Source organism: Entamoeba invadens, assembly GCF_000330505.1.
Source record: "Entamoeba invadens IP1 unplaced genomic scaffold scaff_1105074725199, whole genome shotgun sequence".
NCBI classification, from domain to species: Eukaryota; Evosea; order Mastigamoebida; family Endamoebidae; genus Entamoeba; species Entamoeba invadens.
The window spans coordinates 138,889-140,331 of record NW_004440113.1 but is presented as its reverse complement, the minus strand read 5'-3'; the positions used below and the strand labels follow the sequence as shown (position 1 = coordinate 140,331).

At 37.2% G+C, this 1,443-nt stretch overlaps 1 protein-coding gene across 1 annotated transcript; it reads left to right on the top strand.

Annotated features, from left to right (window-relative positions):
• Window positions 1-273: 273 nt before the first annotated feature.
• EIN_093740 (hypothetical protein) lies at window positions 274-1,443 on the top strand (the record flags this gene model as incomplete). Its single annotated transcript, XM_004253940.1, has 1 exon — window positions 274-1,443. One exon carries the CDS (start codon window positions 274-276, stop codon window positions 1,441-1,443), a length of 1,170 nt encoding a protein of 389 aa, XP_004253988.1.

The window sequence follows — 1,443 nt, the reverse complement described above, 5'->3', positions numbered from 1 at the left end:
AAAGCTACGGCAACAGTTTGTTTTGTCGTATTGGAAACACAACTTTTGACTTTCAGAAATACAAAACGAATTTCCACAGGGCGTTTCAAACTCGTTTGGAGATTACTTCAAACAACAGATGTATGTTATTATATAATAATATATTATATATAATTCTTTATATTATATTATACAATACTTTATTACAAAAGTGGTATAACATATTGACATACAAATATATAATTAATTGAAGTTAAAAGGTCTATTGAAATAACTTGTAGCGTCTATTTGTCAATGCCTGATACAGTCAATCCAGCAAAACCAATTTTCGAACCGAAAAGCTCAATTTATTCTTTCAGATTCCCATTGACGCGAAATTACATATTCTGTCACGTCCTCTTCGTCCAAATACCACACACCGACAAGAGAAAATCAATACAAAAGTCACTCATTTTACTTACCAAAAACAAAGAAACGAAACCATATCAATCAATTTTACACAACGTGAAATCAACATTTTTGGCAGAGGATATGGACAACCAAATTTTGGTGACAACACTGTACCTCAAATTTTCATCATTCCCAAAGTATCAGAGAGACGGAAATTTTTCACTCAAATTTTATTCGAAGAGATTTGATCTTGCAGTGACATCGTGGAACACCTTCCCGTCGTTTTTAAGAAAACACCTATCGAGTCTGCGTTCTTTGTGGGCTTCTTTGTTAATGGGAGAGTCCATTGTGATGTACTCGGAGGATGTGACTGAAGTTACAGAAGCTGTCGAGTACTTGAGCAGTATCATATCTCCACTTGAATATTGTGGCGAGATTCGGCCCTACGTTACGATGAATGATGACATTATTAAAAAGGATAAGGCAATTTTAGTTGGGACAACAAATCAAATGGTGAAAGATGTTATCAAGAAAAACGCGAAGAAGGTCAACACGCTCGATATCAACGGAGGGGAGTGCATTCATCACATCGTCGATAACCGGTTTTTGAAGGTGATACAAATGAACGACTTGACCGCTGGTGTGGAAGTTATGAAGGAGTTTTCCCGAAACATGATCGAGTTTTTGACAATATTTGATGGCTTCTTCTTGAAGAAGGCACCTAAAATGAAAAGTCTTGAGGACCAATGGAACAGCATTGAATATAACGAGGAAGAGGTGTGGAGGTATATCAAAGGACTCAAGTTTCCGAGTGGGAAAGAAATGGTGTATAAAGAGTTTATTAAAACGTCGAGTTTTGCAAAATATGCGACGGACAAAATGGAGAAGTTTGAGGCAGCGGGTGTTGATAATTTGACACAGCTGTTCAACGGGTTTGATATGAAGCAGTACACGAACGAACAAATTGCAAAGATTTCTATCAATCTGTTCTCACTTTCGAAAAGCCCGATTTTGTACGTCGAGGAGAACGCCAAGAAGTTGATGGACACAATCGTCGAGGCAAAGAGCAACTGA